At 37.9% G+C, this 27868-nt stretch overlaps 1 protein-coding gene and 1 long non-coding RNA gene across 9 annotated transcripts in view; one reads left to right on the top strand and one right to left on the bottom strand.

The window, feature by feature from the left end:
• LOC143666261 (uncharacterized) overlaps window positions 1-2727 on the bottom strand; it is a 164057-nt gene extending 161330 nt beyond the window's left edge. For 2 of the 4 annotated variants that reach the window (XR_013167474.1, XR_013167473.1), the window contains exon 1: window positions 2455-2718. This is a non-coding gene — a long non-coding RNA (uncharacterized LOC143666261). Of the gene's footprint in view, window positions 1-2454 lie in introns of all 4 variants that reach the window. The other 2 variants (XR_013167472.1, XR_013167471.1) reach the window with 2 other exon arrangements.
• LSM6 (LSM6 homolog, U6 small nuclear RNA and mRNA degradation associated) lies at window positions 2709-19512 on the top strand. Of its 5 annotated transcripts, XM_077139890.1 has the most exons (6): window positions 2717-2836; window positions 4347-4450; window positions 9630-9665; window positions 10922-11025; window positions 14166-14279; window positions 19207-19512. In XM_077139890.1, exons 4-6 carry the CDS (start codon window positions 10932-10934, stop codon window positions 19239-19241), a joined length of 243 nt encoding a protein of 80 aa, XP_076996005.1. In that variant the 5' UTR covers window positions 2717-2836; window positions 4347-4450; window positions 9630-9665; window positions 10922-10931; the 3' UTR covers window positions 19242-19512. The 5 variants fall into 5 exon arrangements, with proteins under 5 accessions (XP_076996002.1, XP_076996005.1, XP_076996004.1 ...); XM_077139889.1 differs by lacking the exon at window positions 9630-9665; XM_077139887.1 differs by lacking the exons at window positions 4347-4450; window positions 9630-9665 and having other exon boundaries at window positions 2709-2836.
• The last annotated feature ends 8356 nt before the right edge of the window (window positions 19513-27868 follow it).

Genomic DNA, 27868 nt, shown 5'->3' with positions numbered 1-27868 from the left:
AAAGCAGGAAATTTGCAGGAACCCAGAAGATAAAGAAGGACATTGCCATGTGACAGGAGGCAGAGATGTAAACCAAGGAACCCCCAGGTGCAGGCAAGCCAGCATAAAAATCGTACCAAAGTGGGAGGAAGCAAGTCTTCTAGCCTCCAAAACTGCAAGACAATAAATTCTGTTCATTTAAGCCAAACTTTTGTGTGGTATTTGTCACAGCAGTTTGGCAAACTATGACATATTCCTTCTTTTGGTAAAAATAAAAGGCTTATTGCTTTTTCTGAGAAATTTGTCCACCAGTCAACAAGTTTAGATCACTTCTCAGAAGATATTCTGCAGTTATAGAATGTCTTTCTTCTCATTTCCTTTAACAAATTATTTTCACATCCCATGATGAAAGGTAGGTAAGAGTGGCCTAAAATACCCAAAACCAGGATGTCATAGCTTTCATGTTTTTATGTCCAGTGTTGAAAGGTCAAGGAAGGGAGGCTCTACCCCTGTCAGCTCTTCAGAACAGTTAATGCACTGCTCAGGCAAGAGCAACTAGTGTTCATCGAATGCCTAACACTGATGCAACATTTTAAAACCTGCTTTGGGAATGTGACCAATCCAATTCCATGTTTGTGTTTATTATCTTTACCCACATCAGCATCATAGTACAATCACCCACACGTTCTCCGGGCTGTTGGGTGTTTTATAAGACAAGCTAAAAATGATACTTTCTGTTTCTGTTTCTGAATCTGAAACATAAATGGAGATAGTTACTTGAAGGCAAAGGTATGAAAACTTGTAGAAATGTGCAATAAATAATGAAATGGCTGAGTTCATTTTAGTATTTTTATACTAGTATTTGCCTGTTTTAAGAATAACAGATTATGTTTGAAATGCTGTTCTCGTTACAAAGCATTTTTGTATATGTTTTCTTTCTCATTCAATCATTTCATTATTCTAGGGTAAAAAAATTAACTTTTATTTCCTCCGTTTTAAGATTTTAAAAAAAGCCTTAGATAAGTTTAATTACTGGACCAAGAAAGATTTTTACAATTAGAAGTGGAGGAGGCAGAATTCATATATTACGATTTCTGATGTCATGATCTTAACGATTTTTAGTTCATTGGATAGAAACTTATATAGAGGCAATGATAAACTTAGCCAAACTAAGCTGTGCCACACTGTTTTTATGACTTTAGGGCTTCTTAATAAGTTAGTATTTATGTTCAGGTTTCAAAGACCAGTTCTTGGTAGTAAACCAGAAAAATCCCACATATATTCTCTTTGTAAAATATATGATGTTGAAGGAAAAAATAGTGAAATACTGAAAGTTGCCTCGTGAGTTAGTAAAAACCAATTTTAAGCTGGTGAGGGGATTCTGAGGACAATCATATTTTTGATAAGCTTTGGTGGTACATGAAGTAATTCATGTTAGTGCCCCTTGAAAAAGGTTGCCGCTGCCCTGTAGATGAACTATGCTCTAAAAATTCCTCACCACCCCCAGTCCTCCACATCAATCTACTGCTTCCACCAGGGCTCTGTGGAAACCGAGGGAAAAATCTATGAATCAAAATTTAAGAAAACAATCAGTGAGGAATGTGGGACAATCTGATGTCTTTTGCAAAGAAGGATTTTAGGGACAGAGCTTTATATTCTATTATGTTTGTTCTTTGCAGCTAATTACTTGATTTTAATAGTACTTTTCTTTAAAAAAAATTTAAATTTACATTATATTTTATATTGCAAGAACTTCAAATAGAGCTCTCTCAATTAATCTGTAATTGCTTGGTCTTGACCCAAACCACTCTTTTAGAGAAGGGTTTAAGGAAGTCTGCTCTTTGCTAAATCACCCCCAGTTGTTCTCTGTTCACAAGATCAGTCAACTGCTCACTTCTTCACCTTTCAGCTAAGAGAGGCTTACAAGGAGTGTATGTGTGTGTAAGGGGGGATACTCACTTTTGTCTTTAAAAAAATCTGCATATTATATCCTATAACATTTAACAGATTTAAGATCTGTTGTTTAAAGGTAGCACTTTGTTTATAGTGTTACAACTCATAAGGAAGATTAAAGTCTATCTTGATGAGGGTATGTGTGTAAGGAAAAAAGGAATTCAATGTTGGTGTAACAGCTGTCTCCCTTTTCCTCTGCTGTTTCACTAATAGCAAGAATACCGAGAATTCATGCAAAATTCCAAACCAGGTTCCCATAGCAGCACTTAAATAATGTCCGCACAGCATTTCCAATTAGAATTACTGTTTGTAATGTAACACAATTTATGCCATTACAATATAGTTACTTACTAACGAATTATTTTAGTTTCAATTAACATTGCTATGGAATTGCTAATAATGAGTTTGTTTTCACACATTTAAATCAAAATCCAAAGATGGATTTAAAGATTTGAGGCTCCTTTTCATTTGTTTATTTTCATGAGATTATTCAGCGACATTTCTGGGTATGCCCCGACATACCTTAGCAGTAAATTCCAGTTTCCTGACTTCACGCTATTTCTTATATTTCTGCAAAGAAATCCTGTCACTTCCAGTTCTTTATTTGCTTGGGTTTTTTAGTTTGGTTGTTAATACTGTTTTAGGCTTTCCGTTAAAAGAAAGATCACCACCGCCTCCGACTTGAACCCGGCGGCAAGATCTCGGCAAACCGAGGTTCTATAATTTGCGCGCGCGGGCCAGGACCGGCCTTTTCGGTCCTCACGGGCTGCCGTAGCTGGAGGAAGCACTGATTGGCTGGGGCGGAAAGTGCCGCTGCTTCGGCGGTTTCAGCTTTCGCGGCGGTTGTCGGCGGAGGCCGGGCGTGCGCGCCGCCAGGAGTAAGGTGCTAGATCCCGGCCGCGAGGTGAGCGGGGTGGCCGCGCGGGTGTGCGGTCGCGCGGTCTGAAGGCGAGGCCGCGCGTAGTCCCGGGTTCGAGGGCCAGGGTTCTCTCTCCCCAGCTAGGCCCGGGAAGGGCCTGGCGGTAGCGGGATTAGGGACCCGGAGAGGGACAGCGGGCCCCGGACACTGCCGGGGGGTCGGTCCCTGCGGGACGCCGCGCCCCTTGGCTCTCTTCGGCGCCTGGAATGGCCGGGAGATGTCTGGTTGTCGGCGTTGAGGTTCCTGAGCTCCCTGGAACCCTTTCCCCAGAGCTGCCTGGAACCGGGAGGCGTGGTGAGGAAGGGCACTTTCCTGGCTGCCTTGACTTTGCTTGTGAGACCTCTCCCGGTTGTCGAAGTCTCACCGGATCCCGGGACGCTCCCCGGGGATTCGGCGGGAAAACGGATCCTGAACACAGGCCCAGGCTTTGCCTGGTTCCCAGGGCAGCAGGGAATCACGGGTACTCCACTGAAATCGGACTAGCTGCTCAAATCGGACTAGCTGCTCCTGACTCCCAGGAATTAAGGAGTGGACCTCCCCGCTCCAGCCCACCTTCCCGAGTTGTCGGATGGGGGATATCCCTAATCGTATGGAGTCGAGTTCTATTACCGGAGACTTTCTGTGTGTACGGGTGCGTGCACGCGTGCATAGCAAGTGTTTTACTTCGGGGTATCCAGGATTAGAGTGATGCAGATAATGTTGATAGTGATTTAGTGTGCCTCCTCCTCCCCATAATAATACATGACTATTGTAGAAAAACGGAAAATGCAGAGGACTTCAGTGAAGAAAATAATATTCACTGAGTTCTTCCACCCACAGTCCATGTATGTATTTTATTTATGGATTTGTTTCTACTTGAGTTAAGACTATACCTATTTTTTCCGTACTTAACAGTATATACAGTTTTCTATTTATATTTGTAAATTCTTACTAAATAATTGTCTTAATTCTGTATTTTCTTCTGATTGCTTATTCCATCATTGTGTAGGTCTCATAAATTATTCATCCATTTTCTTACTGTGGGGCATTTAGGTCGTTTCTGAGTTTTTGCCTTATTTTAACGTCCCAGATTATACTTTGGTGAGCCTCTCTTTTTAACTGTGTATCTGATTATTCCCTCGGACTAGATTCTCAGGAGTAGAGTTACTAGATCAGATGATGTGGACATTTTAAAGAGTCTTCATATAGATTGCCAAATTGTTTTCAAAAAAAGTTTGAGTAGTTTACATCATCCATGCGTGAATGTTCCCGCTTCACCAAAAGTATGGTCGCTTGAAACATTTCTAACACATCAACCAGGAAAGTTGAGCCTCTCTTTTGAATGATTTTTTTCATGGTGGTGTCTGGTAATTCTGCTTATTTGAATTTTGTGCAAGAATCATACAGAAGCTTGCATATGTGTGTGTGTACTATTGGCGTTATGGCATAAGCTAACCAAATGTTAGAGCAGGAAGAGACTTAAGTGACCATCTAGCATAACTCCCTTATTTTCCAGGTGAGGAACCTGGGGCCATGAGAGGTGAAAGGATGAGTTATCCAATTCACACAGCTAATTAAGTAGCAGAGATGGAATTAGAACTCAGGTTTCCTGCCTCCCAAGTGAGTACTCTTTTTGCTGCATCAGGCTTCTCTCACTGTGGCATAATAGGTATTAGAATTTAAAAAGACATTATGTCACCTGGGTTATTTTATCAGTTTAGAATTGTACAACAAAGATAACCATCAGAGGGACCTGTAACACTGAAAAATTGGGAAGTGACCTTTTTCATGGCCGGGACTAAAATCCATGATAACAAATGGCAACCCCTTGAAGATTTTGACAATTGTTTTCAAATTCTCTGTGTTTTGGAATAAAATGTCCCTAATAAGTTATAATTTATACCCCATCATTTGGTTAGAACTTATTGGTTTTTATTAGTTATAACCTGAAGAATTAAAAAGAACTCCTTGTTGCTTTAAGACCAGGAACAGTGTTGGCATCATGATTATTATCATTTTTAGGCTTATAGCAGGGTTTCTCAACCTCAGTTGACATTTTGGGCTGTTTAATTCTTTGTTGTGGAGGCTGTCATGTATATTGTAGAATGTGTAGCAACATCCCTGGCCCCTACCCACTCAGCCACTCGAAACCAGTAGGACCACCCTCCCTAGTCATTACAATAAAAAATGCCTCTAGACTTTTCCAGATTTCCCTGGGTGAGAGTGGGAGGTGCAGAATTGCCTTCTCATTGAGAGCTGCTTGTGTATAGGAATTATTTCGGGGAGATTTAGGAAATGAAAATTACAGTACCCCTTGCCTAAAGCACCTGGATAGGAGTAGGCCCCAGGACTCTGCATTTTAACAAGCATTTCTGTTGATTCTGATGCAGCTAGTTTTTGACCAACACAGAAACATTTCTATTTTCTCTCCACTATCTTTTCTCTTATTTGGTGGTCAGTAGTAGAGATATTACCACGTTAATAGCTTTTGAAATGTGTAGATGATACTGTACTACCCACTTTGCCCAAAGTGTGAGGGAAGAAGAGACAGGGGTTTTGCCTGGCATTGGCCTTGAGTGTCTTTTCCACAAATTTGGGAAGTGTCCCAAGGATATAGAATGGGTAAGGTATTTTCCTGGCCCCCAAGAAGCTTAGAACCTGCTGGTCAGCAATGAAAACAATTACAAAATCTGCTGGTGTGATCACAGGTAAGAAAGAAGTGCACTGACTCACTTGTGTTTTTGGAGAGAAGGAAAGGAAGTTGCTGGTTACCTTGGACAGAGGAGTGAATTAGTGTTGAGCCTTCCTATAAGCTTAGGTCCTCCGCTGTTTCAGAAGTTATTTAGAGAACTCTTTTTCTCATTGTCTGATGGTCTTCTCAGATGCTGAAAGATTAGTCCAACATCACATTTATTTGCATTGCAATATCATTTTTCCTTCCAATTTTTTTTTTTTTACTCTAAGCTGTAAATGTTATAGAATTAGGTTAAAGTTTATAAGGAGACATTGCCAGGAAGCAAGGGTTTTCATGTCTTTTGCTCAGTGTCATAGCTCAAAACCACATTAGTTATATTTCTTTCTGTTTGACTATTATATTTCTTCACAGGCTTATTTACAGTACTTTGTCACTTTTGGCATCTACCTTCCCGGCCCCCATTGCTTCTATACTCTACCTAGTTTTATCTCTGTCTCAGTGGCCATCCCTGGTCAGTGGAGTCTTGACATACTTAAAACAGCAGTTGTACCTTTGAAGGGGCATAGGCTATGGTGGGAGGGCGTCCAGCCTTAGTTCTGCTTACCACCTCATAGTGTTACTATGTGAATTGCTCATGCATCTAACATTGCCTGGCACAGTTGGATGAATAAAATTTGCCTTCCTCCCCCATTCTTTTACTTAAAAAGTCTCTGTAGAGCAGTTTGCAGATTGTCTAGTACTAGACCTGTCAGTAGCTTCTGACAGAAAGTATACTGTCTTTGACTTAATAAGTATTTATAAAAATAGGTAGTTTAAAACAAACCTGAGTAGGAGTCGGGAAGGAGAGGAAGCATAGAGATTGATTATAACTTCAATTTTGAAGGGAGTTTTACCAAGGTGACCCTGGAGAAAGGGGCTGTTTTTCCTTTTATGTGTTTATGGTTAAAGAATATTATCTCTTGTTTCAGAAATGGTCAGAACTGTTCCTTCTCCCTTATTCAGTTTAAAAGATGAAAACTTAAAATTACTTGAACCAAGTAGTGGGAAAAATTGTGGTGTCAGAACCAGTTTACTCATACAAAATGGATTTATGGGCAAGTCATTAAGTAACAAGGAGTACCAAGGAAGCCTAATCAAGAGTAATATAAAATATATGGCTCTCCAGTGAGGGATAAAATGTGTTTGAGGCAACCGTATTCTTTCCAAATAACTTTAAAAATATTTTTTTCAAGAGATTTAGCAGAATGTAGGTTTCTGGAGAAGATGTGAGAAAATTGGTATTGGTCCCTCTCAGGTGACATACAGTCTTTTGAGCAAGAAAAGACATATGCAAAAAGAGAATATAAGAAAAGGGGGTACGAGGGTAGTTCAGTGGTAGAATTCTCACCTGCCATGTGGGAGATCCAGGTTTGATTCCCAACCTATGCACTTCCCCAAAACAAACAAGCCAACAAAAACAAACAAACAAAATTTAACAAATGGTGCTGCAATAATGAGATACTCACATGGAAAAAGAATGAAAGTTACCCCGCCATATAGCATACAAAAAGAAAAAAGAGAGAGAGTAATAACATATATATCAAATACCAAAAAAAATGCTAAGCTCTTCAGTGCCAGAACTGAGATGGCCTGTCTCCACTCTACAATCTCATCCATAAAATAACCCAAACAAGTTTCTGTTTGAAACCCTCTCATGTTCCCTGTCATTAACAACAGTATTTCCAAATGTGCCAGTTCACAAGACCCTTATAGGTTTGTGCAAACAGATTCCTGGGTCCTGCCCCAGAACTACTGAATAAGAATCTTCAAGTGCCCAAATGATTGCAAATTTGGGAAAGGGACCTAGATGCTCAAGCCCAGGCTCTTTAGCCCGGCTTATGGTGTTCCCTTTCAGTGTGGCCCAGATCCCTCTGTGGCTGAGTCTCCTCCTTGCCTATGTAGCATTTTACCCTCAAATCCAAGTGCACTGTCCAGTGCCTTGGCTAAGACTTCTCTGCATTCCGCTGGTAGGCTCCTCCATGTCTTTCAAACTCAGTTCAGGAATCTTTCCATGATCTGCCAGCACTAGGCTAAGTGAATCTTCCCTGTGCTCTCAAAACACTGTGTACATAATTCTGTCCAGGTACATATCACTTTTATAAAATTCTCCATTTACGTTTTTTTTGGCTCCTCTCTGGAGGGACTCTGAGGGCCCAAAGCCATATGCTTTTTGTGTTATCTCCTCAGCACGTTAGGTACTCCATGTAAATTTGAAGCATTGAGCACCTTCTAGAAGAGATTGATGTTAATTAGAGTAAATCTGGACATTTAGTGAAAGACGTGATCATTGGTGAGCTTAGAACAGGTAGTATATGTGCTTTTAAAAAAGGTAGTGGAAAATAATATAGATAATATCTTTCTCTTAATCAATTGATAGTCAAGATTTGTAGTCTTCTTTATTGACTGTCATTCCCTTGTTACTTTGGACATGGTATTTAATATTATGCCTGTTAACTAGGTGATACATCTTAATGCATTTTATTGTTGTTTTTTTTTTTTAGGGAACACAAAATAAACAGCTATTTTACCTCAGTCTTTTTACATGAAGAAAGTGTGACCTAGTGGGGAAAATGAACCTGATACTCAAGAGTTGAGTTTCTTTATTAGACCTGCAGAGTTACTAGTCTCTCTAGAGCTGTTCATCTACAAAACAGCATGTGTTCAAAACATAAATAAACAATTAGTAGATGATTGGGAAGATTTGTTTGTTTTTGCCAGTCATTAAAGGTAGTTGTTTTAGTTTGCTAACGCTGCTAGAATGCAATATACCAGAAATGGAATAGCTTTTATAAAGGGACTTTATTGAGTTACAAGTTTATGGTTGTAGGGCTTTAAAAATGACTGAACTAAGGCATCCAGATAAAGATACCTTGACTCTGAGGAAAGGCCAAATGGCATCTGGGATTTCTCTGTCAGCTGGGAAGGCACATGGCTGGCGTCTGAGGTCCTAGCTCCCAGTTCGTTTCTCTGTGCTTCTGATTCTAGTCTCCGATCATCTGTGGTCCCTCACTTAGCTTCTCTGATTCGGTTTTTTCCAGATTCTGGCTTGCTTGGCATCTGGCTCGCTTGGCATGTCGGGGGAAGGCACATGGCAGTGCTGCTAGACTCCTATCCCAGCTTCTGATTTCACACGACTCTTGCAGCTCCTATGGGACCTTCTGGCATTTTCCTCAGCATCCCCAGTGTCTTTATCTGCTTTCTCCAAAATATTTCCCCTTTTAAAGGACTCCAGTAAACTAATTAAAGATCCATCTTGAATGGTGGAGTTACATCTCCATCTAATCAAAAGGTCACTCCCAGAACGGGGTGTGTCACATCTCCATGTAAACAATTTAATCAAAAGGCCACACCCTGCAATATTGGATCATGATTAAAAGAACATAGCTTTTCTAGGGTACATAAAAGTTTCAAACCAGCACAGTACTGAATCTGTTACAGTATTTACTTTGTAATTTTTCTCTTTGCAGGTGAATGAAATAGTTGTGTGGTGTGAGTCTTGAAGAAGTAGAAGTTGCAATTTTTAGGTATTGTTTGAGACTGTGTAGGTATAAAAATAAGCTAGCCACTCAGTGGAAAAGTTAAACTGCTGAGCAGACAATCAGTTGATCACATTTTGAAATAATCTTTCAAGCCTTGGAAGGGAAATATCCAAGTGACATAGCTTAAATTCAAGAATAGATTTTTAAATTTGTATTTCCTTCTATTTAGCAAGAGTTTAAATTCTGATAGATTCTAAGTTCTTTAAGGAAGACTCTAGGTAACATAGTTTTTAATTTTCTTGCACAGCATGTCTTACACATATTTGTTGAACTGATGAAAAACCTAGTACTTTAGTTTACCCAAACTGCTGAGCCTGCATTGATTTACTTTGAGAAAATCTCTAAACAACAACCCTAAACCCAAATTCAGATCATTGAGTGGATGGACTTGGGGTGAAATAGCAGATCTATTTATGGAAGAATGTATAATAAAACTTTGAAAGCAAATTTTAAAAAACTTGATTTCTTGAAGAGTCCTTAAAATATTGTATCCTTATTAGTTTTTGTTGTTGTTTTGCACGGGCAGGCTCCCGGAATTGAACCCAGGTCTCTGGCATGGCAGGTGAGAATTCTGCCACAGATATATTAGTTTTTAATTCTCTTTGCTGTGTGGCTTCTAAATAATAGTGATGCTGAATTTTGCTGAAACAGAAAGATTAACCTCCAGAGTGTTTTTACTCTCAGTTTTTGCTTAATTAACTACAGTTTTGTTGCATTTGTTCACCAAAATATTTTGAAGAGGTGCTGTTCTGTAACAAGATGACTTTTGAAAAGAGTCATGGCAACTTTGTATGTCTGTTGTGATTAATTTGGTGTGTAATACTATCTATTTCTCTATTGCAGATACCCATTATATTTTAATTTTAGGACTGGTTTTGCTTTTATTATGTAGAACATATATCTGCTATAGTTATAATAGGATAAATCAAAATCTTTGGCTACATTAATAATAATTTTCAGGAGGCTATAGAAGGACGTAGTTGAGAGCATGGGCTGGCCAACCACTTAATGCCTGTGTGACCTGGGACAAGGTGTTTTCCTTTCTATGTCTATTTCCTCATCTGTGAAATCAGGATAGAAACAGTACCTATCTTGTAGGTCAGGGAGATGTATGTGCTTAGAACATGTAAAGTGCTTAGAAAAGTGCTGCCATTGTAGTTAACTCTTGAATGTTGGCTCTCAAGTATTTTTATTATTTCAGAGATACTGTTTAGGGCTCAGTTGTTCGTAGCATAATGTCAAAAAGTCTGCCCTGTATAGCATGGACTTTGAAATAGTGCTGATTTTAGCTTGAATGTTGGTTCCATCACATTTTGGGGCAAGTCCTTTAATCTTTCTGTGCCATTGTTTTCATTAACACAATGGGGATAATAAAACCTTCCCGAAGTTGTTATAAGGATTAACTTCAATGGTTTGTATTCACTGGTTGGTGGAGGTGGCGGTGGTTGTGATGAGTATACTGACTGCTTGTGGGGAGTACTGAGAAGAGGTTTAGAACAGGGGCTCTGTAGACATAGGGATGGTGACTGTGCTAAGCATCTTCTGTAATAGGGCTATGACATGGGCTTGTTGTGGGGACTGAATGAGATAATACATGTGAAACATATAGTCTAATACCTGACTCATAGTAAGTGCTAAAGAAGTATTAGCTGTCATGTTGTGGTAGTGGTGGTGGAGTAATAATACTGAGTCTTCATACACAGACTTTTGATACTTGATGTCCTATAAATATGTTAATAGGTTCAAGGTTTTCTTTCTTTCATTGAGTAACTAACTTTTGCTTTTACCTTTTTTGTTCCTTTTCATATTTCTGATCAGGACTGTTAAAATGAGTCTGAGGAAGCAAACCCCCAGCGACTTCTTAAAGCAAATTATAGGACGGCCAGTCGTGGTAAAATTAAATTCTGGAGTGGATTATCGAGGTAATATTTTCATGCTTCATCCTCACTGTTGTAACTAACTAACTAAATAAATGTGACATCACATTGATTTTTATTAACCTCACGGCTTTTGTTCCTACTTCTTTTCCTAGCTCTGAGATGGTTCTTTTAGAAAGACAGCTTTGATAACAGAGTATACACTTCTGACTTCCAGTATGGCTTGTGTGACTCAGGTCTCTGCTTTGAAATCATGTGTGCTTAAATTCCTTGCTAATAACCAGGGATGCCCTGTCAACTCAGGCAATAAGTTACTGGATACTGAAGAACAACTTGGCACATCAGCATTTGTTTTCTAGAAATATTCAAGTTTGGCAAGCAACTGTTTAGACGCTTCCTACTCATATAACATGATAGGGTATACAAAGATAGAGAATGCTCTTTTTAAGAGGCTAAGACACTTCTGAAATTAACTGTGTGTGAGGAATGGTTTGACATTCTGTTTTTTTAATTTACTGAATTCCTAACCTTCCAAAGTTAAGATATGTTAAATTACCTGGAATAATCCCCAGATATAGATAATTAACTCATTAGCAAGGACCTTTTCTGAGTAATTAATAATCATACTAATATCTGGAGCTGTTTTCCCCCTTCTGCACATGCATACTTCTGTTGAGAGCCTACTGCGTGCCCAGAGTGTGGGGGTTAATCACTTTGCATACATTTTTACTTTATCTCCTATGAGGTCCCTGTTGTATTATCTCCACCTGATAAGGGAGGAGCTGAACTCAAACTCAAGCTTGACTGAAAAACCTTGTTAAGAAACCATATGCTGTTTATGTACTGCTTTAGTTTTTTGACATTAATAACACTTTCAGATTAATTTGATTTTCATAGTGGAACTAAGGGATTTATACTGAATATTGGATAGTATAAAGTTTCTCTATATTGCTTCTCACCTGTGAACTTTTGATGAGTCCAGAGGAGGTAACAGTCTTCCAGGGATTCGTGTATATTTGACAATTAGCTAATGTTCAGACATTATGTTCAGTATCTTCTTAGAATCTACCTTCTTGAAGACCAGCCTCAACTTTTTTTCTCTATATTTTTTAGAGAAAATTTTTCTATTTATAAAGCTAATATGTGCTTTTCTTTTTTCAAAGATTTCAAAGCATAAAATGGAGAAAACTATGTAGAAGAAAGCAAAGTCTTTCTAAATTCTACCATCCAGAAATAATCAGCCATAAGAATTCAAACTTCAATGTATATAGATAGAGATGAGACTTCTACATAAACGGGACCATGCTGTACATGCTGTTTTGTAGCCTATTTTATTATTATTATTAATTATTTTACACTAAATACATTTAGTTCTTTGATAATACAGAGTTTTTTAATGGCTGTGTAGGAGTCCATTGTGTGTAGCATACTTTTGTTTTTGTTTATTTTTTATCTATGTCTTATTAATGAACATTTAAGAGGCTATTCATATTTTGCTATTATAAACAACTGTGATCCTTTGACATATATCTTGAGAATTTGTCCAAGTATCTCTTCAGAATAAATTCCCAGGACTGGATTTCTGAGTAATCATAATTTTTCTTCTTTTATGAATTGGTTTTTTATGGTTTCTATACTATTAGAGTAAAATAGTTTGTACTGTTAACATTACTATAAAGAATGTTCTTATTTTATGGCTAAATAAAAAAAAATCAAACAGCTGTCTTTAGCTGCTTCTCTTGAGTTTGAAAAAAACTTGTTTTATGTTATTTATGATTGTTTCTCCCTTGGATAAGGAAGGGAACTACCATTCTAACTACCACAGCAGTCTATTTTTTTTTTCTTAAACCTTTCCTGTGAGACTAGATATTTTGATTAGAAGGTGAACATTTAACTTTGAAATCCTTTTGATTAATTTTTGAACAGATTTGCATATCTGCGTATCATGTCTCAGAAGTTCCTTACTCATTTATGATTATTGTTTAGCAGTAAAATAGTTCAGCAGTAAACAAACTGTAAAGTTATATTTAAGCCTTCTTTTGACAGGAAATAATTATTAATTCTTCACAATCCTGATTCTTTGAAAGTTTACAGCTTCTAGCAGAATTCTGTTAATGTCTTGTGTTCTCATCACACACATTCACACACACACAATTTTCGAGACACTTTTTTGTTTTGAGGTTAAGGGGGCAGAGGCGTGGAATGAGGCGCATGTCAATGAAAAAATTTAGGTGAAACAAATACCACAGATTCAGTTTGACTAACCAAGTCAGTAGTTTCATTTGAATCTGTGGTATTTATTTTACCTAAATTTTTTCTAGAGAATACCACCTTAAATTAGAGACTCAAAGAGGCTTATAGATTTCATCTTTTGGAAAAAAATCAGCAGGTCAAAATTTTGCAAAATTTATACCATCTTAACCACAGTTTAAAATATTCACTTGAATCCTTGAATGCTCCCAAGAATGTTTTTAGCCAATTTTCTATATTAGTTTTGATTTGAGAGTATTATAAATGTAACAAAACAGAATGGGATGTGTTATAATGCAATATGTTGCCCTGTGTTCTCAAGCTGCTCTTCAGTGTGAGTCACAGCTTTGAGATGTTCTTTCAGGAGCACCTGCTGTCTCCTCTTCTATTATTTTAGCAGATTGTGGAGACTTCCTCTTAACCTTGGAGTACATTCATCTGCTGTAGTAGATGTTGTGAAAGAATGAAATAAATCTGCTAGATCCATATTTCATTTAGAAGCTAAAATTTAAAAATGCCATTAGAATGGAGGAGTCTTGGATAATGGTCATTTGTTCCTGCTTATTACCCACCCCTGTTTTTAGCTTTCAAAGAACTGTATTTTTATTAGAATAGTCTTACTGTGTTACTTTTGTGAAGGCTTTAAATTTGCTGTTATCATATATACCATAGGGGAAGTGGCATTTTATTGTTTTCCTTGGTGGTAGATGCATGACTGCTTTCATGTCATATACTTCTCAGCCTTCATTCAGATAGGCATAGAGTAAAGACATTTTTTTGTGCTTCAGTCTATTGAGTTTCATTTACAGTGTGAATTTTTATATTAAGCACATAAGAGCTAATGAATAAAGAAATTGTCAGCTCTAAGGTACACCCTATAATTTTCAACTCTTACTGGCTTTCTGTATCTTCTTTTTGATGAAATCTTTCTCCAGGGGTCCTGGCTTGCCTGGATGGCTACATGAATATAGCCCTGGAGCAGACGGAAGAATATGTAAATGGACAACTGAAGAATAAGTATGGAGATGCGTTTATCCGAGGAAACAATGGTAATTTCCTTTATAGTTGTACAACATCCAAAATAAGCCTTTTAAATTATAATCAAAATCATTGGAGGGTTTTCTAAATAATTTGAAAGTTCAGTTTTAGTTTTGATATGTCTTTTTTGAAATGCCTATATTTCAGCTCTTCGGTGTGATGGTCCTTTCTTAGATGTTTCATGGAATTTTTGAAACAGGAAACTCTCTTATTCCTTCTCTTTACTGTTGAGAAATTGAGGGGCATTGGTATATTGCTCCGAAACTCCCTTCCCTTAAATACAATTTGTTTTATTCCCCCGATACATATTCCTTCCTCTCACAAACTGGGAGTTTGAGCTGTAAGAATGCAAACTGTTACCCACTATCTTTAATTTGCATAATTTGGTAGTTAACTTGTCCTAATTGTGCTTTTTCTATTAAGCATTCAGATCCTTTTTTGTGAATCTTTGTACCTTTTAGTTTGGCAAAAATGGCAGTACAGAAAATACAAGTTTTAAAGTTATTCAGCCTTTTCTCTAACTAATTTATTGTTATGATATTTATGGTTATTTTAAAGTGCCATTTTTTTTTAAAAACACAAATTATCAATAAAGTCATATTTTAATTGGAGGGTACACAGTGATGGGAATTGTCCTTTGACTTATCCCATGCCCACTTTTTGGGGGCTCCTGAAATGGACCCCTAGGACTCTTGAGTTTGGATTTTTTATTGATGTATCTGGATGACTTCTTCACTTCCTGTATCCCATAATGGTTGGACCTTTTTGCTCTGTTCTAAACCTCTTGACTTGTGTAAAAGGTATTCTAATCCCAGTTTTGTGGCATCATAGTTCTTCAGAGCATATCTTTATATATGTCTTTTGCTTTCTTTTTAGTCCTTTCAATGAATAGAATTTCTTGTCTCATCTTTTATATTGTTCTTATTTGACTTCCTCTGTTTATTAAGAAATGTCATGATCTTGTTCCATCTCAGTATAGGTGATGGCAACAGTCATCTGTAAGTTCTGTGAGTGGTAATAGGGTAGATCCTCTCCCTTGCATGCTACATCTAAGACTTGCCCTTATTTCCAGTGGTGTTTTTACTGCTATTCTGATGCTTCCTTTTATATAACCTTCCATGTTGCAATCTGTGGCAGTTATTACTAGACTCCCAAATTAACATATGTAAATGCTTTCCTTGGGTCTTGAAAAGGATCCTGACTTGATTAATCTGTGCTATGTTCTTTGACCAAGACATCTCTTGATGTTGACTATCAACAAAGCTGTCAGAATATGAGTAAGCATGGGGGCCCAAGGGTAGAAGCTTGACCAGGGTGACCCAGTCATCAATTTTATTCTTATTTACCCATATCTTAAAGAGTTCAGTTTGGTGGTCATGAGAAGACCAACTAACCAAGACTTTGGATAGCACCTTAGATTGAGACCCTGTCTTAGTCTGCCAGAGCTGCTATGGAAACTACCACATAATGGGTTGGCTTCAACGGCAGCATTTATTGTGTCGTGGTTTTGAAGGCTAAAATCCAAATGAGGATGTTAGAAAGGCCATGGTTTCTTTTGGTGTTGGTTGCATTCTGGTGATGACAGCCCTCTCTCACATGGCACATTCTCCCTCTCCTCTCTGTCTCCTTCCTGTGTTTTCCTCTGACTGCATCGTAATTTCCTCTTTTATAAGACCTCCAGTCGTACGAATTAAGACCCAACCTGATCTAATTTGGCCACACCTTAACTAATAATAACATCTTCAAAAGGTACTATTTACAAATGGATTCACACCCATAGGAGCACCGATTAAGGTTTGAACATGACTTTTGTAGGGGACATGATTCAATCCCTGACAGACCCCAACAAGGAACTCATTAAAGATTTTGTATCTTTAAAAAAAAAGACAATACACCATATCAACAAATCAAAGCAGAAAAATCACATGATCATCTCAATTGATGCAGAGAAGGCATTTGATAAGATTCAACATCCTTTCCTGTTGAAAACACTTCAAAAGATAGGAATACAAGGGAACTTCCTTAAAATGATAGAGGGAATATATGAAAAACCCACAGCTAATATCATCCTCAATGGGGAAAAATTGAAAACTTTCCCCCTAAGATCAGGAACAAGACAAGGATGTCCACTATCACCACTATTATTCAACATTGTGTTGGAGGTTCTAGCCAGAGCAATTAGACAAGAAAAAGAAATACAAGGCATCAAAATTGGAAAGGAAGAAGTAAAACTATCACTGTTTGCAAACGATATGATACTATATGTCAAAAACCCAGAAAAATCCACAGCAAAACTACTAGAGCTGATAAATGAGTACAGCAAAGTAGCAGGTTACAAGATCAACATTCAAAAATCTGTAGCATTTCTATACACTAGTAATGAAGAAACTGAGGGGGAAATCAAGAAACGAATCCCATTTACAATTGCAACTAAAAGAATAAAATACCTAGGAATAAATTTAACTAAAGAGACAAAAAACCTATATAAAGAAAACTACAAAAAACTGTTAAAAGAAATCACAGAAGACCTAAATAGATGGAAGAAGGGCATACCGTGTTCATGGATTGGAAGACTAAATATAGTTAAGATGTCAATCCTACCTAAATTGATTGACAGATTCAGTGCAATACCAATCAAAATCCCAACAACCTATTTTTCAGAAATAGAAAAACCAATAAGCAAATTTATCTGGAAGGGCAGGTTGCCCCGAATTGCTAAAAACATCTTGAGGAAAAAAAACGAAGCCGGAGGTCTCGCACTGCCTGACTTTAAGGCATATTATGAAGCCACAGTGGTCAAAACAGCATGGTATTGGCACAAAGACAGATATATCGACCAATGGAATCAAATAGAGTGCTCAGATATAGACCCTCTCATCTATGGACATTTGATCTTTGATAAGGCAGTCAAGCCAACTCACCTGAGACAGAACAGTCTCTTCAATAAATGGTGCCTAGAGAACTGGATATCCATATGCAAAAGAATGAAAGAGGACCCATCTCTCACACCCTATACAAAAGTTAACTCAAAATGGATTAAAGATCTAAACATTAGGTCTAAGACCATAAAACAGTTAGAGGAAAATGTAGGGAGATATCTTATGAAACTTACAATTGGAGGCAGTTTTATGGACCTTAAACCTAAAGCAAGAACACTGAAGAAGGAAATAAATAAATGGGAGCTCCTCAAAATTAAACACTTTTGTGCATCAAAGAACTTCATCAAGAAAGTAGAAAGACAGCCTACACAATGGGAGACAATATTTGGAAATGACATATCAGATAAAGGTCTAGTATCCAGAATTTATAAAGAGATTGTTCAACTCAACAACAAAAAGACAGCCAACCCAATTACAAATTGGGAAAAAGACTTGAACAGACACCTCTCAGAAGAGGAAATACAAATGGCCAAAAGGCACATGAAGAGATGCTCAATGTCCCTGGCCATTAGAGAAATGCAAATCAAAACCACAATGAGATATCATCTCACACCCACCAGAATGGCCATTATCAACAAAACAGAAAATGACAAGTGCTGGAGAGGATGCGGAGAAAGAGGCACACTTATCCACTGTTGGTGGGAATGTCAAAAGGTGCAACCACTGTGGAAGGCAGTTTGGCGGTTCCTCAAAAAGCTGAATATAGAATTGCCATACGACCCAGCAATACCATTGCTGGGAATCTACTCAAAGGACTTAAGGGCAAAGACACAAACGGACATTTGCACACCAATGTTTATAGCAGCGTTATTTACAATTGCAAAGAGATGGAAACAGCCAAAATGTCCATCAACAGATGAGTGGCTAAACAGACTGTGGTATATACATACGATGGAACATTATGCAGCTTTAAGACAGGATAAACTTATGAAGCATGTAATAACATGGATGGACCTAGAGAACATTATGCTGGGTGAGTCTAGCCAAAAACTAAAAGACAAATACTGTATGGTCCCACTGATGTGAACCGACATTCGAGAATAAACTTGAAATATGTCATTGGTAACAGAGTCCAGCAGAAGTTAGAAACAGGGTAAGATAATGGGTAATTGGAGCTGAAGGGATACAGACTGTGCAGCAGGACTAGATACAAAAACTCTAAAATGGACAACACCATAATACCTAATTGTAAAGTAATCATGTTAAAACACTGAATGAAGCTGCATCTGAGCTATAGGTTTTTTTTGTTGTTGTTGTTTTGTTTTTTGTTTGTTTTTGTCTGGTTGTTTTTTGTTTGTTTTTTTGTTTTTACTATTATTATTACTTTTATTTTTTTCTCTATATTAACATTCTATATCTTTTTCTGTTGTGTTGCTAGTTCTTCTAAACCGATGCAAATGTACTAAGAAACGATGATCATGCATCTATGTGATGATGTTAAGAATTACTGATTGCATATGTAGAATGGTATGATTTCTAAATGTTGGGTTAATTTCTTTTTTTTCTTTTTTCTGTTAATTAATAAAATAAAATAAAATAAAATAAAAAAGACAAAATATATTCTCAGCTCTTACGTATCCTGTCACAATTAAAAAGGTAAACAGCAATTTAAAATTTATAATGGGGAGATTGATGCGAATTTTATTATTTAATTTTTGATGTGAAATCTAGCTGGTAAATTTATGGACTAAATTTTCTAAGAGCATAATTATTATACTTAAAGTTGTAAAGCATTCTTAGATTCTAGGGACTTTCACATATATTTTATCCTCCTGGTCATAATTTACAGAGTCAATCAGATAAATAGTTAAGCTAGAATAATAATTCTATAAGACATCAAACTTAGGTCTAGATTTATAAAGCTGGTCTTAAAGTATGTAGCATTGATCATGTGGTATGAAAATTCCTTTTAAATTTACAAAGTTTTCAGGTCCAAATGTTTGCTTTTAGAACTTGCCACTATTATATTTAAGAGCATTTTTTTTCTTTTTCTTTTCAGTGCTGTACATAAGTACACAGAAGAGAAGGATGTGAAGACACCAGAGGAGCAACACTTTTCATACTTGGATATATTTTTATGAAATGTTTTTTTAAAATTTTTTTGGCTCTTTTGTTATCTAATTGATCTGTTTTCATAATAGTGATTTTTGATGTTGAAGTAAGATAAATGTATACAATTGTTGGATTTAATTGTAAAGAGTTCTTTTACATTTAAGTTTCAGTGATTTTCTTTTACCTCTATGCCAGTATAAAGGAGGCAAAAAGAATTTAAAAAAAGATATAAAGACTATTTTTTCGTACAAGATTATTTAACTTAAGTTCAAATATTGTTATTTGCTTTGCTTTATTTATTTGGTTTACTAAAACGATGCAGCTAATGGACGTATTAAACCCTTTGAGAGGTGTCCTTTCTCCCATTCTCTTCTATTTGCCACACAAAATGCTGTACTGAAAATGTTCCATAAAGACATTCAGTTTCAGTGTGAGGCTCTAAAAAGTGTCCGTGAAGTCAGAAGCCCAGCAGCTCATTCAGTCACACCTAGCTAGATAGTATCGGGGCTCTACTAGAGGTACTTCTACACAATGAATGGTAATATGAAATGAGTGTGTATTGGGGGAGGAGGTAGATTCTAAAGATGAACAATATGCCATTTGGGTAAACTTCTGTTTGCTAGTCATCCTAGCAAATTCTCCTTTGCAGTTTGACTTGTTAGATTTCCTTGCTCCCTTTCCAGAGCATTGGCATTGATGTTATTCTCTCATTTTACAAAGCACAGTGAGGAACCATTCCTGGCAGTCATTTAGATTAAAGCAAAGCCTAGAGTTTATGAACTCATTCTGGTTTAATTTCTAAACTATGATTGTGAAAGAATTTCTCCTAATTCTTGCCTAGTGAGTGGCTTTTAGGGAATCCTTTCCCTAAACCCGGAGCTATGTTTGAGTGTGGCATTGCCCAAGAGCAGAGCACCAAACATTCATACTGCTTGGCACAAAGCAGCTCCTCTGGGTTATGGGACTCATGCTGAGGAGATTTTCAGAATTTATTAACAAGCTTTCCACAACCTTGCTTTAGTCTCTCAACAGTCTTAATGCTGTCTCTAGGACCAACAAACATATCTGGGCACTGTGGTTGAATGAACACCAGGCGACTGTGTAAATGTTGTGTTGGTCTTCCTCTTTTTCCCTCTCCAATCTAAACAGAATTCCTGTTTCAGGAGGTGGTGGTGTGATTTTCAACAATTGCCTAGTTGCAGAATGTGGGGACAGGATAGGGAAGGAGGGAGTGAAGGGGTGGTGGTGCTGCTTAAGGAGAGGTGAATGTGGCGTGTTTTCTTTTTTTATTTTAAAGACCAGCGAGTAATTGGAAACAATTATTTTTTAATTAATAACTGGAGAAAGGTGAACAGAGACATTTCACAGTACTTTACTATGTGCACATTGAAAATAAAACACTTTATGCTGTGCTTCAATAATTTATCACTCCTTGACGGGGGCTTGTAAAGTGTCCAGTCTGTAAGTACAAATCACTGGTTTGCTCTTTTATAAATGACTTCTCTTAAAGAGAAAATGGATGTGCCTCCAAATGAAGCATACATGTTCTCATTCTCATTTGTTTTGTAAAATATGTGGGCCTGCCAGGTTTCTGTGTCCCTTCATTCACTTACATCAGCCACCTCTAAAAGCAATTCCATTGTTATCTTCCACCAATCTATAGCATCCCATTTCTCCTAATTTCCTCCCTGACCTCCCCCTTGGCATATAAGTCTTTATTTTTCCCTTGCCATCTCTATTTTAATAGCTTTGCTGGGGAGTAGTGGTTTCAACCATGGAACTACTTTTAATCAAGATCGACTTTGGGAAATGATAACCATTTTTATGTAATAAAGAGTTGTATTATGCACTTCTACCACTGCAAGTTGTCCCCTGAGTATACCTGCACATTTTACAACTGTGAAACAAAGTGTAAATGCTAAAATTACTTTTTTTTATCTTCATCTCTTAGAGGTCAGTGAATGATTTCCAGTTGCATTGTAGCAAAGACATTTGTTCTAGGTTGAAGAAATTTTCGCTTGAATAAATACATTTCCCCCAGCCCCCACTCAGTTCTTTCTCTTAGCTGTGGCAAAACAGAATGTTTTGCAAGAAACAGATAATTGTGCATCATGTTTAGACTCTGATTTCATGTTCTGTTTTGGTCTTTTAAGCTATTCCTTGACTAATCTTCCAGCAAGTTGAATTGATTCCTCAAAACTGTTTATCCCAAAACAGAGCTGTTGACAAGTACAAATACAGATGGCAGACATGTGGTATGATTTTTATGTTCTCCTCTCAGCATTCAGTAAGGGAATGTTACTGAGAGATGGTTTACATCTTAAGCTTTTTGTTCAGGGCAATATGGAATGCGTGGTAGCAGTGCTTAATTATGTAACACAGAAGCATGTTTAAGGGATTTCCTTAAAGTCTTAAAAAAAAAAAAAAGGCAGCATTGATTTGGTGTGTCAGGTTTATCACCTTGGAAGCTATAGTAATCACCATAGTGACTCAAGAGTGATCTTAGTATAGCCTTCCAGGTCAAAAGTCCAATCTTTCCCCTTACTGGGGACAGACACACCCATCCTTGTACTGATCTTTGTCCTCAGAGCAAACGATCCAACAGCACTGACTAGCTCTTCGATTCAGAGGTAAATCTTTGGCCAGGGCTATTCTGGATTGCCGAAGTGTGCATTAACTATTTTTCTCTTGACAAAAAGAAATTGATGGTGGAAGGAACACAACCTGCGGTTTTTCTCTGACCTTGTTTCAGGAGGCCTGTGCTCAGCAGCACTGCCCTGACTGCACTGATGAAGATTGCCCCTGACAGTTGTTGAGCTAGGCTCTAGCTAAAAGTTGCAGGGTTAGTTCTGACCTTCTGGGTTCTGGGCATCTGGCACATGCTTTTGTTTCGATAGCTGCTGCCATGTGCACCAGTGCACAGCAGTGCAGCCGTCACAGTCTCCATCATCTACCATCCAGCCTTGGCTCTCCAGGCAAGAATTCAGTTAGCCAAACTGGAGGTGAGGGCACAGGAGTGGACAGGCAAGAATGGCTCCGTATGTGACAGAACAGTGGCCATAGCCCTAACTAACACCTGCTGTGTTCCTCCTTTGCCTGCTTCCTTCCTTTTGGAAAAGGGCTGTGGGCTGGGAAGATGGTCAGGTCATATGGATTACTGAAAGTGGAAGCAAAAATCAGTTTAACATGTATTGGCTGATAACTGTAGGCAGGCACTGTGATAGAAAAATAAATATGACTTCATACCCTCCATATTGAGTTTGTAAGCTTTGACTATAATGGAAAATGATGCTGTGACATACTTTTTTTTTTATTGGAACATAATTGTGAAAATGTAAAATCTGAACACTACTAGATGGATTTGAGAATCTCAGCTATATGTTTGTATCTTAATCAAGACTTGGACCAGATAACTGAAATCTGATTATCTGCATCCATTTATTTATCTCCTGGGCCTTCACAGGTCCATGTGGTTTATCCTCATCTTTATACTCTTTTTTCATAAAACAAAAGCCAGATTTTCAGTGTTTTAACAGAATAGCCACATAGAATGCTTTTAATTTGAAGACCTATTTTGATTCATCTGCAGCATTGAACTTTTTTTCATTGATAATAATTTGGGAGTTACAACAAATAGAAAGATGGACATATTCTAGGAAATGTCACAAAATCATAAAAGTGAAGCCGTTGGGATAGAATACTGAAGTTAGAAGCCTAGTTTACAGAAATGTTCAGACCCATGTGGCCTCCATTTATTTCAGATCTTATAATGGAATGGATGTTGGTGGGTTTGGCAAAATATTGTGCCAGTGATTTAAAGGAGAGAGGTCAGTTTGTGAAAACTTTAAATAAATAATTTTAGAAAAACAGCTTTACTACCCTTGTGTGCATACAGTATTCCAAATCCCTATTCAGAGTTTGTGCCAATTAGAAGTCCCACTGAACTTGCAATAATGAAGAAAAATTAAAAATCTGTAATTGATCTTGAATCAACTGAGTGGATGGTGTTACGACACAGGACAATTTTCTTATATCAGTCACAGTCTCAAAATCTCAGGGTTTGAAACCACAAATGATTTTCATTCAGGCTCTGCATCGACAGGTCTGTAGGAGGGGACTCTGCTTATTGTCACCTGAGAGTCCTGACTGAGAGAGGCAGCCGCCCCTCTGCTTCTACCATCTCAACACAAAGACTCAGGGTTTGCTGCCGCAAGGGAGGAGACCGTAAAGAATCCTGTCCTGGCTCTTAAATCTTTTGTTAGAGGAAATACTAGTCACTTCTGCTAATGCCACGCTTTAAGTTTGCAGGAAGTTGCAGTCTTTCATGGGTCTAGAAGTAGAAAAAACAAACGCTGGTGAGCGATTGTAATGTCTACCACTAGGAGGTTAGCCGTAGCCTTTGCATGATAAATCTTAGCCATCCTTCATAGAGCATAGCCAAATCCTAACTGTGAAGTCTTGGTAAGATTTTACTGCCTTGAAAAAGGATCCTTTCTCTCTTAATACTGGCGTTGAGAGATCTTGTTTTTGCTGCCTTAACCATTGTTCATCATTAGATTCCAAAGAAAACTAGTAGCTGTGGTTCCTTCCATGGTTTTAGAAGCTGACTCTGGGTAGATTGGTTTGATTTGGTTGTGGGATAACTTAAGAATTCCCCATTAGTAATAAATTTCTAGATTTAAGAGAAAATGTAGATGAGAAAAACCTTTCCATAGAGTTGGTAAACCTTGTCTCAAGCCAAACAAGTGTGTGTTCACCAGCAGTGGGGAGATGATCGCGGAGTTTTTAGTGCACATCAGAACTATGCTCTGTATAAAAGGCACAGGGTATATTACAGCAAAAACTTATCCTTATTTTGTTTGATATGTTTATATGGCTCTTCTTCCCAGTACATTCAAAACCCTTTTTAAGTGTCTTTATCGGGAAAGAGTGAGTGTGCCTTGTTCAAAGATGTTCCATCAGTAGAACCTGATTTTATAGTTTGTTTTTTTCTTATTAGTCTTTAGCAGACTGCTTCCACACCCTTCCTAGTTTCTCTGGCATGAGCATAGATACAGAAATTTCTGAGCTGATTCCCCCACATCAGGAGTTCAGTACAGAACTCATATGGGACTCAAAACTTCCCACCTTGATTTCATTAGCCAACTGAGTTAATCCCCTCACATTCTCCCGTTGTGATTACTGAACAATTCTAAATGTGAAAACCTGAGACAAAGAGGCTGAGTGACTTGCCCTGGGTCACTTGGGGAGTTGATGCAAATAGAATAACAGTTCCCACTACTATTTGATCAAGCTCTTAAGTGCTGGGCTCTATTGATTCCCTCTTCTAGTGTGCATTTAATCAATAAATCAATTTCTCTCCTCCTATTCATCCTCCCAGTATTTGCAATAAGAAGGTCCCAAGATGTGCACATAGACTGCTGTCTTCTACATTCAAAGATGATGTTGCTGACAGTGATTTGTTAACGCTCCACTCGGGTGTGACAGGAAAGATCAATAGGTGTCCAGCAACCCTTTACACACTGAGCCACAGTAAAAACTGCCCCCTTGGCTTGCGTCTCAAAGACTAGCAGTTTTTGAGAGATAACTGTCTCTTAGAATTTATTTTTTCCCTTGGAGTCTCCCTAATTCTAATTACTATACAACAGTCTATTTCCCAGCAATCCTTTTCTGTGCTTCCATGTTAGACGCTGTGCTTTATTGGACCCAGTAAAACACAAGAGAGAAATGAAGACAGACTGTGTATTACTCTGAATTGGCTTTTCTTCCCTGCTCCAACATGACTGAATCTATTGATCTTGGTTATAGGCTCATTTGCTCAGATGTTTATTAAAGACTGAAATAATTTGGGACCTCTTCTAATAAGTGAGTTTTGCCATGTCAATTGACCCATGGTCCCCTTTAGCCCCTGGCTCTCAGTATGTGTTCTTGGTACTTTCTCCAGTCCCTACTCCTTGAAACTACACTGCAGTCCCACCCTAGAACTCATAAGGCTTATTTAAAATCGCTATGTAATAATTTTAAATCCAACCAGATTATGTTCTACATTTTGTGTTATTTAATATTTACTTAAAACTTCTCCTTTGCTCTTCTCCTTATCTTTCAGTTTATTATGAAACTTAAAATCAATTTTACTTTTTGGTTTGTTTTGCTTCTGACTTTTGAGTGAAACTGATCATTTTGAGAACTTAAAGCAAAAGTCCTGGATGTTAAGAGATGCAGTAGGTAGGCCTTGATCAAAATGCCTTATTGTGTTTGCTTCTCAAGAAGGAGAAATGTATTTTAAGGAGGATTTAAAATAGATAATTGATGAGAGATTGGAAGAGAAGAAACACTTTTCCCTGGTTAGACTGTGTTTTCCAAAATCAATCTGTTTTGTCTGTTCAGAGAAATGAAATTATTGTTTTGATTGAAGGGAAAACTTGAATATAAAGGTAAACCATTAAGTACAATAGCATTTAGTCTTTTTATTTAAGACCAGTGCTGACTTTTAATATACTACTTTTACCTATTGTTCATTTCCCTTAGATCAAGGGAAACTTACCCCAAACTACCTCATCCTCTTCTCTCCATCTTCCTTTGTTTTATGGGAGTGACCAGCTTTTAGACTTGACAGTTCCAATTCCCCACATCTACCCCTCCTAAACTATGCAGGCATTATTTCTCTCAAAGTTGCCCTTATTTTTAATTCCATGTCAATTTTTTTGTTATTTTTAAAAGCTGATTCTTCACCAAACTTTCTGTGTGGAGGTGGAAGGGTTGTGCTAAAGGCATCAATGTATTCTAGTAGAAGCAGAGCTCATAGCGTAGTCAATGACCTTGAGTGCCTGGTGGGTGGGTGCCATTGACCTAGGTGCTTTAGGCTTTTCACAGAACGTGGAGAAAGAGGTTCCTGTCAAGCATGTGTGTGTGAGAGGCATCAGAACATTACGAGGGTTTAAACTTAACCAGGAGACTAGATCAATTTTACTACTCTTGTTGTCTGAAGACTCCTTGAGGGCAGGGCTGTGTCTTGTTTGCATTTTTATTTCCAGTGCCTGAAGGTGTCTGGCTCATTGCTATTCATTTGCAATCTTCTACTGACAAGTAATTGCATAAAAACACAACCCTGGTCTCACTAAATAGTTTACATAAGTCTTTGGCAAGCTTTTTGGCTTCCAGAAAGAACAACTAGCGTCCCTCACATCAGGCCCATTATAATTATTTGAACATTTAAAAACACAGGCAAAGGGTGATTTGAACAGTGAATAAAAAAGTATTTGCGAAGTCCCCTTTGGGAAACGGTGAGAAAGGGGGAAAATTCAACTTCCCCAAGTGGAGAATTCTTGATATTCTCACAAGCAGTGGGGACAACAAAGCAATAGGCTGAGCCCCCAATTTGGGGTTTGTTCATATGAAACTTAACCCCACAAAGGATAGGTCAAGCCTACTTAAAATTAGGCCTAAGAATTACCCCCAAGAGAACCTCTTTTGTTACTCAGATGTGGCCTCTCTCTCCAGCCAACACAACAAGTAAACTCACCACCCTCCCCCTGTCTACATGGAACATGACTCCCAGGGTGTGGACCTTCCTGGCAATGTGGGACAGAAATCCTGGAATGAGTTGAGACTCAGCATCAAGGGATTGAGAAAACCTTCTCAACCCAAAGGGAGAAGAGTGAAATGAGACAAAATAAAGTATCAATGGCTGAGAGATTCCAAACAGAGTCGAGAGGTTATCCTGGAGGTTATTCTTACGCATTAAATAGATATCACCTTGTTAGTCGAGATGTAATGGAGAGGCTGGAGGGAACTGCCTGAAAATGTAGAGCTGTGTTCCAGTAGCCATGTTTCTTGAACATGATTGTATAATGATATAGCTTTCAGAATGTGACTGTGTGATTGTGAAAATCTTGTGTCTGATACTCCTTTTATCTACTTTAGCAACAGATGAGTAAAACATATGGAATAAAGATGAATAATAGGGAGAACAAATGTTAGACAAACAAACAAAAAAAAACACTGGCAATCAGGCAAGTTACCGTTCAATAAGGCTCTTAATTTTCCTACCAGCTGGTAGAAGTTCATTGGGCTACAAACACCATCTAAAGCATTTTTGGCTTGCCTGGCTGAGGGTTTTGTTACTCAGAAATCAGAAGAAACACCAACAAGAACTGATGCTGGACTAATAAGGGAGAAATACCGACCAACGGGGAAGTGATGGGAATGTGGGAGAGAAAGTGACTTTGTCATCTTAGCATTTATACCCAAGAATAAAATAAATGTTACATGTAGTCACATATGTATTCCAACCTTTATGAAAGCAGATACCAAAAGTTTAGGAAGAAAGTTGTCTTGTGGGAAGAGATGCCAGAAGTTTAGGAAACTGTAAAATTCCTTCCTGTGCACAAACTCAGAAAGGAAAAGGGACGGCTTTCAGAGAGTTCCACATAATGATGACAATTATGGTTAACCTTTATTCAAGGCTCACTGTGGAGACCTAAGTCCCCAGCACCCCTCCATATGGAGAGTAAGTTACTGCACGTAGCTGCCTACATCACTGGGACAGAAGTCAAAGGTCAGGTCACAGACCTCCGCATGGAGGAAAGAATGTACAGATGGTATCATAA

This window comes from Tamandua tetradactyla, chromosome 22, assembly GCF_023851605.1.
Source record: "Tamandua tetradactyla isolate mTamTet1 chromosome 22, mTamTet1.pri, whole genome shotgun sequence".
In the NCBI taxonomy this organism is placed as follows: Eukaryota; Metazoa; Chordata; class Mammalia; order Pilosa; family Myrmecophagidae; genus Tamandua; species Tamandua tetradactyla.
Note: the sequence above shows the minus strand (reverse complement) of the source record. Positions and strands in the feature narration are given on the sequence as shown.